This window comes from Ciconia boyciana, chromosome 6 (genome assembly GCF_034638445.1).
Source record: "Ciconia boyciana chromosome 6, ASM3463844v1, whole genome shotgun sequence".
In the NCBI taxonomy this organism is placed as follows: Eukaryota; Metazoa; Chordata; class Aves; order Ciconiiformes; family Ciconiidae; genus Ciconia; species Ciconia boyciana.
In genome coordinates, this window is record NC_132939.1 from 67,092,734 (window position 1) to 67,107,662 (window position 14,929).

Consider the following 14,929-nt stretch of genomic DNA (forward strand, 5'->3'; position numbering starts at 1 on the left):
CTCAGCACACAGAAATCAGCTCATGAAAGACGAAAAGATTGGCAGCCAACGCAACAGTGGGAAAGTCTTCGTAACTTCTCCCAGGGGTGCTACAACTCTACCACTGCCAGGCCCACTTTGAGAAGGATTGAAGCACCAAGCTTGAATAAAAGCTGCCTTCTAGGCTTGTTTATCTTACGTGGAGGAAAAGCCAAGGGAACAGCTTGTATTTTTGATTTAGCAAAATAAGTCATTTGGGGCAAGACCTGCTCAAAGCACGTGGAGCACCGTATCAAAACAAAACAAGCAGGAAGAAGGTCCCTTCCTATCGGTTGACCAACTATAATCTTCTGAACATGGGCAGAAATTCCCATCATCCGAAAAGGCACTCAGAAGGGGCAGAAGCAGTCAGCAAAGGAGAGGTCACACAGTCCTTTGTGAGAAATATTTTCCCATGGCATCCCAAAAAGGAAAAGAGAAAAAAAATATATATTATTTTGTTTTCCTTTTCAGGCACCCGAGTGAAAGAATGTGTGGCTGGGCCTCAGCACCAAGGACGCAGGCAGTAGGAACTTGCTTTAATCAGAAATATTTTGGCTGCAAATTTTTATTAAGAGTTTACAGAAGCAATCGGGAAAAATGAAATTAGGTATTTTAATCTGTTTTTGCAATTATAGTTTTTAGCTTCTCATTTGTTGGCAATTACTAAAACATGCCAGTTTACAATTTAAAATTTAGCCGCTCCTCTAAGTTTGGTAAAACTTTTTGTCAGCCAAGAGCACAGGTTACACCTATATGCATTTAACAAAGAACTCAATCAGTGTTTTTACTTTTTATTTAGAAAATAATGGCAGACATTTTATATTTAGTAATTTGCAAAAACTTATTAAATGATTGGTATAAAGCTATATATAGATGGGAATTAGAATTTAATTAAAATGTTTTTGTTACATGCAAACTTCAGTGCCCTGGATTCATAAAGAAGAGAAGTAAGATAATCAGAATGTTTTATATTTAAAGCTGATGTATTAAACACTGGAAACACCTATCTGTACCTAGTGAAATAAGCTGATTATTTCTGCCTTCTGTTCCCTCCAAAACTTTACAGGTAGCAGATCTCAGCCTCGCATCTTTTTTTTTTTTTCAGTCAGTGGAATAAGAAAAAAAACTCTCCTGCTTTTAAAATCTCCACTAATAAACTAATTAATGGATTATTTTTTTTTTTTAATTGCAGCCTCTCCCTGCACCCGCAGACGATGACCCTGATGTCGGCGGTTCCCTGTACACCCGCACAGGCTCCAGGTACATCCCCAGCAACTTCTGCCTCTGCAACGCTGTAACTTCGCTTTGCAGTAGCAAAGATATATCCCTTCCATGTATTTTTATTTCATGGTATAACAGACTAGTGCATTAAAGATTTAACATTTTGAATTTAACTTAAGAGGTTTCATTTTTCTGATTTTTTTTTTTTTTTTTTTATGTAGGCTAAAAAGAATGGGACTTAGAAGACTCAACAACCAAGCTTTCCACAGATAAATCTCAAGTGTCCAAGTGCATCGGTGCTGAAACAGAAAAACTATTTAAAAATAAGACACAAATAAAAATCCAAACATGAGTTTAGGACCTAAGTAATAGTAATTATCCCCCAAAACCCCAGTCCCGCTGGGTTTGCCTGCCTTTTAGTCACAAACACTCAATGGACAAAAGGCGGTTTCTCTTGCTCTCAGCGCTGAAGAGCCAGCGCAGGTACTACAGGGAATAGCAAACCAGATTTTATTCTTCCTCAAGGACCTGGAGCTGAATAGCCACTTAAGCCCTGCCCGCAGCCTCCGCTCCTGGTGCTGGAAGAGGTGGGAGAGCGCGGCTTGGCTCGCTGGTCCCGGTGGAGTCTTCATGGCCACAAGGAGAGAATAGAAACCAAGCAAACGGGCAGGACCACCATAAAAAAAATACCAAAAACCAAAGTGGGCACTTTGGTTACAACTGACTGCTGTCCTTCGGCTAAGGGGAGCTGGTCCTTGCGACCTCTTGCATACGTCCTCCTGGACTGGGTGTGTTCAGTAAGGACACTACCATGGACATGTCCACCAAAGACACCATCTCTACATCATAATATTGAGTCCCTGCCTGTCCCCTGGGCAAATACGGGCCCATGAACATCACCAGCACGTGCGAGGGGCGTCTTGCATGCCACCCCTTGGGTGCCGGGCCCATGCCACCTCAGCTCCTCTCAGCGGGAGGACCAAGCTGTGCCGAGGTGCCTCAGGATGGTGGCAGGGACCTCAGTGGGTCTGGACACCCGGGATGGGAAGAGTCGCTGCGAGGGCTCGGCAGGGGAGCGAGGAACAGGACTTCCCAACCTCAAACCTCGCGTGCTCCCAGGCACCCAGCACCACGCCAGAGCAGAGCCTGCCTGCAGCAGCCCCTTCCCAAGAAAGTTTGGTAATTAAATTCAACGCCTCCGTGCCAAGCTATCCCAGAGCAGTTCAATGAGTAGCACAGCTCACAACAGATCGATAAAATGCATATACAGCTGCACTACTTAATAAATACCACCCTGTACTCACACCTTCCTAATAGTGAGTTGTAAAAACTGTGCTTCCAGCCATTAAAAATGAGAACTTCTCTCCCGGTGTCTTTGCAAGCAGAAAGGGTATATTAGTTAGACCCATTATTTGATTCACAGTCCTTAGAAAATAGGTACGCCTTTATCCCGCGCGCCCGTGATAACCGGTGCCTACTTCCAGCAGCCAAAAACCCCAACCCTCAGTAGGAACCGACTTTAGCTATTTAAATGTTTCATAAGTTTTTTTTTTTTTTTTGGTAATTGCAGAAACTTTTCCTAATCTGACATTTGTTAAAACCCCTTATTAGAAATTATGCAGCCGCGGAAAAAAAAAAAAAAAAAGAAGAAGAAGGAAAAAAAAAATAGAATAAAATATAAAATAAAATAAAAATGAGCTGGCTTCACAATTACCGAGTCAGCCCATGCAGCCCTTCGCTATTGTACGGAGTGGCATAAACCCCCCGGCGGCCTATCAGCTCCCTGGCAGGCAGGGGGCTGCGCTATTCAAAGCGAGAGATACAAGCTGCAGGGCAAAAACCTGGCAGCTCCCATCTGACCCCCCAATCCCCGGCTGGTGACAGCTCCAAGCTCCATGGCAAATTAGCCCTTCTCACATTACAATTGCAGGAGACAGATTCCATTAGCGGTATCTGAAATTGAGTGGAGAGCTGCTCCGTTATCAGACTTGACTCATAAGCGCCGCTATTAATCAGAGCTATGATAGCATTTATATATTTCAAGCTATCTGCCGCCGCTGTGATATTCTGCTACAAAGGGTTGATGGGACTTAGGGAAGGGAACAATGGAGCTTTCTGGGAAAAGCAGAGTAAATCAAGAAAGTCTGTGACTTCCGCACATTCTGAAGGGATTGCGGTTTACATAAATTTTCTCCCAATTGGAGATTGAGCTCTTCCTCATCTTACACATGGGATTTAGTTGTCACTCAATGGTAACAGCTGTGAAAAGGTGAAGCGGCCCACCGCTCAGAATATTGCCTCCGCTTTTAAAGCAATTAACCCATGAACAGGAGGATACCTGGTGATATCAAAGGGATTAAGCCAGGCAGTGCATTATTAACATTTCCTTGAACTAATTCTAACTCTGACTAGCTGTCAGAAAAGACTCTTCAGTCTTTAAAAAAAAAAAAAGAGTTTTTTGCCCTGCTTTTTCCTCCCCCCCTTCAAAATGAAGCAGAGTTATTGCAGCCTAACGTGCCTACTTTAGAGCAAAATGCAAATGAACAGATTTGGTAATGTCTTCAAACAGACTGAACTCAGTACCGGTTTATGATGGGGACAAGAGGAAAAAAATGTATATATATATATATATGATCAATTAGCCAGAGGTCACGGTAGGTATTCTTTGAAAAGCAAATTAATACTTGAGTGCCTTCCATTCTTCTCTCCCTCCGAAAACTTCATAACTACTTGTTACTAAGCCCAGCTGCTTTTGAAACGGCCAAGATCTTCGCGCTGTGCTACAACGGCGATAATCTATGATAATCTGTAATCTGGAAAAATCCAAATACACCCTGTAAAGAGATTCCTCTTTCCCCAAAGCCCAGTATTTTAATTTCCCACGATGGTCGAGCGGGCACCAGCACACCAGGCAGGAGCACTCCTCTCTCATCTCTCCATCTTCCCCAAACCATGCCCCCCAATAAAAGGAGTCAAACTGTTTCGGGATGACTCCTGCTCCAGCAAACCCACGTACCCCAGGGACATGGGAGTATTTCCCCACCCGTCACAGGCAGCAGACAACTTTTCCCAGCACAGGTTAGTTTTAAGGGAGCATCAGCTGTGAGGTCCCTGTGGGGATGGCCATGAAAGCGACCCAACCTTCTAGTGCTCCAACACGCCTGGTCCTTCTCAGGGACCTTCCCATGAGAGCTCCAGGACACACATCACTGGAGCAAGAAACCTCAGAGCCGTCAGGATGGTCAAGGACCATTTCCAGAACACCTTGATGATTTCAAAATGATCAAATCATTTTGCTGATTTCATTATACAACATGCCTACCACTCCTTTTTGTTGCTGGTGGGAGAAGAGTAGGCTCCAGTTTTCATATACATCCACAGTGTGTTGCTTGGGAGGCAGGGAATATATATATAGAGATATATAGAGATATATATATATGAGTCCAAAACTTAACCTGATACCCAGAACAGCAAACCGAAGAGACGTGAACTGCTTAATTTAATGCAACATTTTCCCCCTTTTCAAAAACCCATGTGCAACTCAGCCAGAATAAAGCCAGCAAAAACTTACCAGAACTACTTGGGCAATGACAACTACTCCGTTACTGCCCCTGCAACAAATTAGCTTTGTATGTTTAGATATAGCAAAACAGCCGAGCTATGAAAGGTATACACTGAAAAAAAAAAATGCACTTAAAGCAGGGGAAAGCATCCTATTTCTCTGTGCAACAGAGAACGCAAAGAATGCATCAGCTGTGCAGAAAATGACACTTTGGCAATCATATTATAAGAAGATAATTGGTTTACTTTGTAAACTTGCTATGCTTTGCCTCCCACAGTAAAGCAAATAAATAGTTGTTTAAAGAAACAATCCTATAGCCGCACTTGCTGCGTCCTAAAAACATAAAGCAGCTCCCCCCTCTTTCAAAGCAAAGATCAATTATTTGCCTCAATTACAAGCAGTCCGAGAAAACTCTTTGTAAATGCCATTTTACGATAATTACAAGCAATTTATTAAGACTGTGCAGAAGGGGAAAAGAACGTATTTGAGAACTAATTCAAAGGAGTAAACCGCTCGTTCAGCAATAGCCTGGATTACTGACAAAAGGGCTTTTTGCATCAACGTGGTTCGACATAACTTTGTTTTAAGAAGCACAATCCGGGCTTAAAAAAAATAGTATAATGAAATTAATAATATAATATAATATAATGAATAAAGGAACAAGATGTTGGGGTTGCTTCCTATCGACCCTGGCAGTGTCTGCGTGGAGCATCCTGCCAGCCATCACCTGGCGGAGGAGAAATCTGTTTAAGGAATAAATTCGATCCTAATCCCGCACGCACCGTAACATCCCAAACACCACCCAGCCACGGAGGGAACCGCAACTCTTTCCTTAAGCAGTAAAAGAAATTGTCCCGACCTGCCGAGGAATAAACTCAGGAAATGCCTCTTAAACAAAAAGAGTCAATGGGGAAAAAAAGGGAGAGATTTACTGTACGGGGATGCTGGGAGGCACAGCAAAACCCCGCGAGGGTAAACAGCAACCCTGCCCGGCTGGTGGGGAAAAAAGAAAGGTTTTAGAGGTTAAGTTCAGGTCAGACGACAAATGAAATTGTAACAACCCAACTGACATTGTATAATGTCTTCTTCCACTCGATCAATAGGGCAGCGTCAGCCCCATTACCATAGAGATGGCTTCCTCCCCGCTGAAGGGTGGCTATTGTTTGAGGAGAGAGATTTGCCACTTGAACCGTGTTGCTCCCCAAGGATGTGTACTTCATCAATTATTTGTATTCCTAACATCTACATATTTTCATATTAACATCCACATTTCATGCGGCAAGAGGAGCAGGTGCTTATTTTTCCTCTGGTACCTCGCAGGGGTCACCCCATCAGCTAAATTTTAATTAAAACATAAAAATGGGGGGGGATTTGATAGACCGGTTTAGATCCTTTGTGAGTATGGACAAGCCCGGTTAAAACCAAAACACATCGCCGTCAGATAGTTACTGCGTTCATGCAGACGGTGTCAGTAAACACTTTCTGAAAGATTTTTTTTTTTTAAAGTAGATGGCAATAGAAAGAAAAAAACTTTTTTGCTAAATTAATGTCAAAAAAAAAAATCAGTCTTAAAGTGCTTAAAAAGGAAAAATATAACATTGTAATTTGGAAAGAAAACTGACCCACAATACCTTACAATTCATTTCCAACAAAATCAATCGCTGCTAGGCTGAATAATTGATCCTGTCAGTGCCTTGTATCTATGAAATAATTTTCTATAAGTCCTAATAGTTTCTATCACCTCTCAGTTCCAGGTTTTCCGTTCTTTTCGTGCAAGTTTTACATTTGACAAAAGCAACATCTTCCCAATCCAATTAAACAACAACAACAACAAAACCCCTCTAGAAATGTAAAAATAATTCCCAATTTTAGCCTGTCATTTCTCTCCTGTATTCTTATTCCTCTAAAGCGACAATCGCACCATTTCATATGCACAAAATGGGCACGTAAGGAACTGTCACATTGGAGTTAAAACTAAAAAGCGGGGCAGATCTTCACAGTAGCTGTAATAACGGGAATAACCATAATTAAAAAAAAATCAGAACCCAATATTCAAAACCTTTAGCAACTCCTCGCAGGAGCTTTTAATATAATCAAAACGAGTTGTGCTCTGACACTGCGCCTGGCACTGTGCATGGGAAGGCAGCGCCACTTCCAGCTCCCCAAATATGCTGTAAAATACAGGATATTAAATTAAGTAACGCCGACTTAATTACATGTATTAGCCAACAGTAAAAGCAATCACTTTAAACGCCTGTAGAAATATTTAGGAATTGCTTAAGCAATTCCGGTAGGTGTGCTTTGGAGCTGATGCACTGCTACGTGAAAGGGGATGTGCAAAAAGCAACTCCTCTTCAGCAGAGGCAGATGCACCCGGACGGACGGACCCCGTAGACCAAAGTTTAAGTGAGCTCAGGGCTCTTGGGCTGTGCAGGATCTGGCCCCCCGCGTTTATTCCTGGTTTTATTTCTAGGTTGCACTCGCTCCCTGGGAAGGTTTCCCTGACAGGCGACGCAGTTCTGGAAACGGGTGGGAGAAAAGGGCTTTTGCCAAAATCATCTCGTCCCGTCTCACCCCAAAGCACCCCAATATCATTTTAGATTTCACTGTTTGCAGCCCAGAAACGTGCCCTATTTTCCCTGCAAAAGAACATCAGAAATTGTTTGTACGGGTTGTGATAATCCTCTCAAATATGGGTCAGGCTGAGGTTAAGAGCAGCCAGAACTTGCACATCAAAGACGAGCGGGGTTAACAAAATCCCCAACCACGTGCGCATCCCGATTGTTCCCTTTTCTCCCGAGGTTAGAGGTCCGGAGAAAACGGACGGGCTCCGGCCAGCCCCACTCCCCGCGGATGGCAGCACCTACGCCGGGGTAAGGCGGCCGGTGCCGATGCTCGCCCTGGTCCTTGGGTACCACGGCAGGCAACTGCCCATCCGCCTCCGCCGGGAGCTGCAATTAAACCAAGTTCACGGTTTCCCGATAGGTGAAGCTCATCCTGTTAATTTAAACAGACCATCTGCATCTTTCGAGAACGACAAACTTCATTAGTTCTGGTTAGTTAAACCGAGCGGTGATTTGTGATAATGAGCCTGAACAACCTGTCACGTCTGTGTAAGGGACAGGGTGCACTTTTTATTATTACTATTATTATTATTTAACAGAAAGAAAAAAAAAAGGGACCTTTTGTGCAGGAAAGAAGGTCAAATTCAGATTAAACTGCTGTTAGGTTAATCAGAGGAACTAATTACAGCTGGAAAGGGAGGGGGGAAACGCTAGTCCGAAGGCCAGAGGGGAACAGAGGGAGCCTTCGGAAACGTCCCGAGCCGACGGGGAAGCGCCCTGCCAGCATCACGCCAACGAGAAAACACCCCCAATGACTTTACCTGAAAACCGTGTAAAAAAGCAAAGAGGCGGCAGCTGCTCCCAACAAGCCGCAGAGGAGATTGACTCGGTAGGCGGGGGAGCCAACGGGCAGCAGCCCCGTCGCCAGTTTGGCCAGCAGCGTGAACAGGGGGTAGCCGGGAGGGTGGGCGACCTACGGACAGATCGATACGGGGTTGAAAAGGGGTGAAATTCTATGAAATCAAAAGGAGAGCAGCACGCCAGGGTCCAGCGGCAGGAGCCGGGGGATCTCCGAGCGGTGCCTCTCCCCGACCCATCCTTTCGTACCAATTTTAACTCCGCAAATATTTTTCCTTAGTGGATTTGGCTCCACGCCTCGCCCATAATAATGAGGCGGCGAGAAAAGGAGGTGCCACGTTTCATTAGCGTGCCTTAAAGGGCTCCTTGTTTGGGTTCACAGTATATTAGGGTCATTCAAAAGGCTGGGTTTTTTTGTTTTTTTTTTTTTAAAAAGCAGCTTCTCAACTATTTTATTGGTTAGCAAGTTGAAAGACCACACTGCTATCGGATTACCACCGTGCTGACAGTCCTAAGGTCTTGCCTAAAGGGATCATGCACCATAATAAAGTTTATTAAATAATAAAACTTATTAAAATTGTTAACCCGATTTATTTTATTCTCCCCAGCTTATACAAAATTTGGGTTGATAATAAGCCAGCTACTGTATATACAGTAAAGCCTTTGCTTTATAATTTAGTTTAATTGGATTTAAAACTTGAAGTAAATTGTCGCGTGCTGTACTTATAAGTTAGTAAAAACTGTGGTTTGAAAATAAATTAATCTACTTTACTCCATGCTTAATTAAACTTCCTTAATTCCTAAAACTGTTAATGAGAGCATTGATTAAACAATAAAACTAATACTTACTCCAAGCTCATATGCGGCTGTGATCAGCTCCCCTGTGAAAAAATAATGTAAAACCAATAATTACTATTAGGAAATGACACTCCTCCAAAGTTTTCAAAATCCAAATGCTTGCATTGGGGTTTTGCATTAATTTGACTGGATAAAACTGTAAATCTGTAGAGATTTAACAGCATGAAATTTTCTAAGAATATTTTCTCTCTCTGATGTCATTGCACAAAATATCTTTTGTATGTTTTCGCGAGACTTTTATGAACAGATAAGTGAAAGTATAGGTAGGCTTGGGTAAAGAGTGGCTCGAGATATTCAAAATGCAGACATTTGTGCATGTGTATTTTTAATCTAAAACCAATGGACTCGATAACTTTCAAGCACTACAGTTTGCAACGCTTAAGCTGCATCGTCTCTTAAACAACCCGGTTGTTTCTCATTAAAAAACCCCACAGCTCTATAGTTTTAAAGAGGGAAAATATAATCATTGGTCGTGCAAGTCTGCATCCACGTATCTGGGAACGCTGCTCTCCCTTGATGCTAAAGCAATTCTTGCAGCATCTGCTTCGCAAGTAACTCTTTTACCTGTCAGTGGATGCTGCATCCAGCAGCTGCTCCCATTAGAAACACCATTTAGATTTTGCATTTCATTTGTATTTCGTGCCAGGACAAATAGCTGCCACAAAAAGATCCATGTTAGCATAACAGTTAATAACGCTTGACATTTTCAGAGCACTTGACACCGAAGCATTTTGCAACGCTCCTGAACGGCGTATATTAAATATATTAAATAGACATAAACACATTTGGGGACGAAGGGCACAACCAAAGGGCGACAAAATTAAAAATTACAGCTGGTTTTCCTGCTTTCCTTCATGTCTCATGATCCAATTTTGTGGAGCCTGGTCTCACTGGTCCTGCTAATTTTGCAAGTGCCAAGGTCGCGGTAGCTTTGTCCCATCATTAGATGGTAAAGATGCAAAACGAAGGGCGTTGTTGGCTTTAAATGCTAAATTCACAATATTTTAATTTCTGCACATTATTACTTCCTTACCATCCAACACAAAGGAGGACGATTTTACAAATGGCACCTTTAAATCTTGACATTAAATTAAGCAATATATTTTAAAAGGAAGATGAAAGTCAACCCACTATTGCTGTTTGTCACTGCTATAAAATTACAGCCATCGCCCCACGCCAGCCCAGGGGACGGCCCCGCGGCTTTCTGCACAAAAGCCTCTCCGATGTGGATTTTACCGCGCTTGCAAACACCGGCTATTTTTATTGCTACTCTATTTTAGGAAAGTTTCAACCTATTGCAAGACAGCCAGAAAAAATCAGATGCAATAGGAAAACCATCCAACCCGAGCTGAGCCCTTCAGTGTTCAGCAGCTCTGATGTTTCCAGGGCACGGCGAGGCTGGGAAGCAATCGATCCCCCTGCATGCAGCAAAAGATGATGCTAATAAAGGAAACCCTAAATTCGGCGTTGCGGGGGTTCCCCGGCGTGCCGGCACGTGCTGCTCTGCGCAGCAGCTAACGGTGGATGCCCATCACCCATCGCATCGCGGGGATGCTGCTCCCGAGCCAGGCATGGCTTCACCTTCATTAAAGTCCTTCTGGGATACAGCAATATGTGCATCTAAAATGGCTAAAGATTAAGATTAAGTTCATGCACGTTGCTATGGTATTGGTTCGTATCACAGGCAAGAATAACCCCAAAGCAATACAGACACAAACCAAGCAGAAACCTGCAAAAAAAGAAAGAAAAAAAAAATACTGGTGGATGCCATTGCCAAGCTTTGAAAGCCAACAGCATAACTTCACCTCGTAAGAATTAAGGAAAAAAAAGTAAGAAAACCTGCAAAAGTAAGCTCCCAAGCTGCAGGCCTGTTGAATTCCACTGGGAAAACCAAAAGGAGCACGTAACACCCATCACTTCAGATATGGTTAATTCTCCATCTCCCACCCATGTACCTGGGCATCACTTACAGCCTCTATGGGCTACGTAAGTGAAGACAGGGGCTACGTAAGTGAAGATAGGGGCTACGTAAGGGCAGAGCACTACTATTAAATGACAAAACACGCAGAGGAAGACTACAGCATCCACAAACTCGATTTCAATATATGTCTCCTGAGAGAAAACGACCTGCGGCATCTTCAGATGCTGGCTCAAATTGAAGAGTTTATTCCTGCATAATCTTGGTGTAAATATGTTTCTGACTGTCCAGCTCGATTCCCCAATAAAGGCGTTCAGGCAATGGGCCAAACGCTGCCTGAAAACTGATTTATCCCCAGCAATGTTGGGAGCTGATGTCTGAAACATCAGAGGGAACGTTTGGGTTGTTTTTTTTTTTCTTTTAACCTGAGTTTATTTGATCCCTTTTTAAGCTGTTTTAACATCTGTGGATGTTTCCGAATTAGCTCTAAAATTCATTCTCTCATTTCTTTATTACAACACTAAGTAACACGAGAAAGCTGCCAATGAAAATACCTATTGCCTTTTATGTTTTAGGATTACTGCAAACTTCAGGAACAATTAAAAATATACGGATAGCTTTAAAAAAATAATATAATAATAGGCTCCCTGCCTGAAAGCAGATAGAGCAAATCCTTAAGCACCTCTTTACTCACACAAGTAGCTTCAGTGCTTTTGATGGCGTAAGTTTGAGCCCCGTGCTCAGGCGCGGGCAAGTTAATCGCCTCGAGCGGGGCCGTGCAGAGACCTTCCAGGGGACTCTGGCCAGGCGGCAGCGCTGAAGCATCCCATGGGCTGCTCGGGCCATGAGAAACCAGGAGAATAACCCAAAAAAGTCTTAACACAATGTATGGGGTGGCTGCTGGCTGGGACAGGCACAAGAGGACAGCGGGGATGAGCCCGTCTCCGTTCAGCTCCAGTAAACACATACAGCTCAGGCAGCAGATTTAGAAGAAAATGCAAAAAAAAAAAAATAACGAGAGACTGGGAGCGAGGTCATGGAGCCAGCCGGGGGACACTGTGCCGAGAGATTTCCTCTAATATAATTCCCTCTAACGTGGGTTGCTGGAAGCATGTTAAAGCATCCAGTCCCCCAGTCCGGGCACTCCCGGGACATCTCTCTGCTGTGGCCCCGTTTGCAGCACGCACCTAGTTACTGTCCTTGATACCTCTAACAAAAGTTATTAGCAGAGGAGTGATGCACGCTGCACATATATATGTGCATTTCTATACACGCAGCTGCTGTGCTAGGAAGAACCAGCATGCCTTCGGAAATTAGGGAAAGAGCAATCCCCCTCCTGCCTCCAAACTGGGATAAAATAACCACGATAACCCAGGGAGAGTGGGGTGAAGCCATGCCTGTGCTGCTTGGCCGCTCGCTGTATCTACCGGGATAGCTCACATCAAGCAAGGAACGGATCCCAGAAACGATTCATCACCAAATCAGGAGAACCTGCATCCCACTTTGGAAAGGGTGCTAATGGTTATTTGCATCCCGGAGGCAAAACCCAAGCTCAAAGTCAATTAAAAACCAGGTTCCCGAGGCTTTGCGTGGCATGAACAGCTTGGAGCACAGGCACCCTGCGCATTCATAGATGCGCATTTCCCATCAGGGAGTACTTTAAAAGACAAAATGGTAATAACTGTGAATATATCGATCATCACATATTAACTGATACAACCAGAAGGAGCAAAGCCAGCTCTTTTACAAACTTGGGAGAAGAAGTAAAGCCATCAGGGTGCGCACTGGCCAGCCTAGCCGGGGCATGCTTGCACACCTCATCCAGAGCACGGGATGCAAGCTCTACGGAAAAGGAATTTTAAAAGAAATTCTTTGAATACAGCTCTGACAACAGGGTCCCTCTGATCCAAACACGGGAACAGGGAAAATGGACAACACAAGGTTGCACCAGTGTCCATCTACACGCCAAAATCCCTGCTCTGAGAGCCAGTGAACCAGGACGAGCTTGGTGTAATGAAAACACAGCTCCGTCCCGTTATCTTTAAATCAAATACCCCTCACGTGAATCACTGCTCAACTTTACCTTTCTGTGCAAAGAGCTATGCTGAATAACACGCTGCCTTAAACCCGGCTAGACAAAACCATCCTGCTTTTACCAAGTAGCACTGCCTTTCACGTAACGCTAAACAAAAACTAACAGCAAATTTTAAAGAGTTGTAGTTAAAACAAGTATCTCTCTCTGCACACATACTGATGCTGTAAAATATATATATCCATTAAAAGCCTGTTTATTTATAAGGAATTTTATGCACTGCTTGGATCCAAAACCAGCGACGGCCAAGAGGCACAGAGTTAAACTGACCCACTCAACGCTCTTCTGGGATAGGAAAGAAGGGAAGTATGCTAGGTATCTACTCCACCAAAAAAAAAAAAATCAAACTATCACCTAGGAAATCCAAGCCCTTCTATCCCCAAATCACAGCTGCACACATGCTACGGAAGGAAGGCGTTTTTTAAGCAAGACCAGATGAAACCAGCAAAAGAGCAGAAGGACCAAACAGGAGAATTTTGTCCCGCCTGGTGGGATTGGCAGCACCAAACACAAAACATTGGATAGTTTGTCACTGTCAGCAAGTCGCACTTCCAGACAGGCAGATCCAGAAATTTCACTGCTGCATCAGCTGCGGCCGCATGGGCCAGAGAAAGTGACGGCCAGAGCCTCAATCATAGAATCATTTAGGTTGGAAAAGACCTTTAAGATCATCCCACATCTGGAAGGACAGCACATCTGCCTTCTGATGTCACCAGCCATCCCCAAGGCTCCTGACTAAATCCTTTGCTGAAAGGCTCAAATAGAGGCAAGCTATTCACTGCAGAGCAAACAGGCGGGGGGAGAGGATCCGGTCAACACGGGGTGCCAGAGGGCAACAGCCCCAAGGGGTGACCACGCTGCGCTGACCCCAAGGGGATGAGTCCCCCAAGGCGTGACAGCGAGGCACCAGGCTCTGTGGGGCGAGCACCCCATGGGGGGATGGCAAAGCCCCAGCTCTGGGGGTGCGCACTCCAATATAGGGTGTCCACGACGCACCAGCCTGTGGGGCAAGTGCCCCTACGGGGATGCTGGATTGCACCAACCCCAGTGGGGTGAGCACCCCATAGAGCGACTGCAACGCACCAGCCCCTTTGGGGAGGGTGCCACCCTATGGGGTAACAGCAACCCTGTGCGGTGACAGCAATGCACTAGCCCCTATGGGGCAAGCAACCCTCTGGGGTAACAGTGATGCACCAGCCCCTATGGGGGGCGGGGTGCCACCCTATGGCGTGATACAACCCTATGGGGTGACAGCAGCCCTACGGGGTGACAGCAATGCACTAGCCCCTATGGGGCAAGCAACCCTATGGGGTGACAGCGATGCACCAGCCCCTATGGGGGTGGGGGGTGCCACCCTATGGGGTGACAGCAACCCTGTGGGGTGACAGCAATGCACCAGCCCCTGTGGAGTGAGCAACCCTATGGGGGGACCGCGATGCTCCAGCCCCTAGAGGGCGAGCGTCCACCTTCCCTATGGTGCCACCTCCCCGGTGGGGTGACCCCCCACCCAGGCCCCACGGGGTGCCCCACCGCCCCTCCCCGGCTGGCGGGCGGGCTAGCTGGCTGGCGGCGCCGGGTACGTTACCCGCATCCCCGCCGGGCAGGGCGGGCGGCAGCGTGGCCGTGTAGAGAGCCGCCACGGCAGCGCCCAGCGCCCCGGCGGCACCACCCGCCCCGGGCCCAGCCTCGGCCCCCGCGGCCATGGGCGCCGCCGCCGCGCCCGCGCCTTCCGGGTTCGGCCGCGCGGGGCGGGCGGGCCGTGCCACTCCACCGCCCCGCGGGGGGAGCAGCTCCGCCCCGCCCGCCTCCCCGCTCCCCCCGGGCCGCCTCCCGGG

At 45.7% G+C, this 14,929-nt stretch overlaps 1 protein-coding gene across 8 annotated transcripts in view; it reads right to left on the reverse strand.

The window, feature by feature from the left end:
* The window catches only part of TMEM260 (transmembrane protein 260), a 38,665-nt gene extending 23,819 nt beyond the window's left edge, over positions 1 to 14,846 (reverse strand). For 4 of the 8 annotated variants that reach the window (XR_012043071.1, XR_012043070.1, XM_072865200.1 and 1 more), the window contains exons 1-4: positions 11,697 to 14,540; positions 9,649 to 9,739; positions 9,076 to 9,107; positions 8,190 to 8,341 (exon numbers count right to left, since the gene is read on the reverse strand). Coding sequence is in view for 6 of the 8 variants with exons in the window: in XM_072865200.1 (XP_072721301.1) it covers positions 8,190 to 8,341; positions 9,076 to 9,107; positions 9,649 to 9,739; positions 11,697 to 11,969 (548 nt within the window). In the remaining 2 variants the exon portion in view is untranslated. Of the gene's footprint in view, positions 1 to 8,189; positions 8,342 to 9,075; positions 9,108 to 9,648; positions 9,740 to 11,696; positions 14,541 to 14,679 lie in introns of those variants that run through there. The other 4 variants (XM_072865196.1, XM_072865195.1, XM_072865198.1 and 1 more) reach the window with 4 other exon arrangements.
* Between the last annotated feature and the right edge of the window lie 83 nt (positions 14,847 to 14,929).